Source organism: Perkinsus marinus, assembly GCF_000006405.1.
Source record: "Perkinsus marinus ATCC 50983 genomic scaffold scf_1104296936618, whole genome shotgun sequence".
Taxonomy (NCBI): Eukaryota; Perkinsozoa; order Perkinsida; family Perkinsidae; genus Perkinsus; species Perkinsus marinus.
Genome location: NW_003214100.1, coordinates 157 through 1,348, shown reverse-complemented (window position 1 = coordinate 1,348; position 1,192 = coordinate 157). Strand labels below are relative to the sequence as shown.

Here is a 1,192-nt window from a genome sequence, read left to right as displayed (position 1 = left end):
TCAGTCCTTGTTTTACACTCATGTAGCACAGTTGACCTTGGATGATTGGACGGGTTTGCGAAAATTGAAGGGAAGAGCCCCACTGCACAGATTCGATGATGTGATGGACGAACTATCAGGTCTACTACCAGATGCTCTTCCTCAATGTTCAACTACTAGAGTAGAGACCCCATAGATAGGTACTGTGCTGTTTTCGACTCGGTTCGGTTAGACATCGGTCAAGGCGTTATGAAGAAAGATGGCACTGAAAAGGAGCTCAAGAGATGTGCTGAGAACATGCTCTCTGAATTTGGAGATGGGATCCTGACAGTTTTCTCTGATGGATCAAAGGCTGATGGTAGAGTAGGATGTGGCTATAGATGTGTGCTTGATGGGTACGTTCTATGTGAGAAGGTAGTCCCGCTCAGTCCCTATGGTTCGATCTACTATGCTGAGTTGGCTGATGTCTTCCATGCTCTACGGTGGTTACTAAGTATGGATGGTAGACTGGTGAGTAATGGTACCTGTTTTTGCTTGGATAATCAGTCGGTGGTCTGTGTTCTGGGTGGTGGATTTGAAGATTTGGTTTTGACTGCTGAAGCTCCACTACTCCTGATGTTATACATGGTCTACTGTCTGGCCTTATGACTTGGAGATGCCAGTTTTCATAGTTGTACCATTGCTCTGGTTGATTACTGCTCGTGCCCATGATATGTCATTGGAAAAAAACTATCAATTTGAGATCAGCAATACATTTCATTTTCCTTGTGATTGGTACCAATGATCAAATGTTACTAATCCACCAATGCTGGACGCCGGATTGCAGAGCACGGTGATTGAACGGCGTGGTTTGTATTGCTGCGTCTAGGTTCCTCAGGAAAGCAAATTTTGGGAAAACTGGATGCAGTGTGAGGAAATAGGCACATGATCGACTACGTGTGTTGGTGACATGTGTGGGAATTCCGAGGAAGAATTGAGCCTCAACTATTATAGAAACCAATGAGCGTTTCCCTCAATTATTGAGGGAGCGCTCATTGGTTTCTATACACTACTAAGCGAATTCGTATGAAAACTTGTATAATTAGTGAAAGAACTCCTGAGCTCAGCTGAGGAAAGCGAGCATTTATTCCCGCAGACTGGGTGGCAGTGCTATTCACCAGCTCAGGTGGCGTTTCCCAATCACTGCTGGTCCGAACCTTATTAGCGAGCCGAA

The 1,192-nt window shown here is 45.1% G+C and overlaps 1 protein-coding gene across 1 annotated transcript; it reads left to right on the top strand.

Moving 5' to 3' along the window:
- Positions 1-228: 228 nt before the first annotated feature.
- Positions 229-489, top strand: Pmar_PMAR022868 (hypothetical protein; the record flags this gene model as incomplete). Its single annotated transcript, XM_002783685.1, has 1 exon — positions 229-489. A coding segment is annotated over one exon (261 nt), but the record flags the coding sequence as incomplete, so codon positions are not given.
- Positions 490-1,192: the final 703 nt, after the last annotated feature.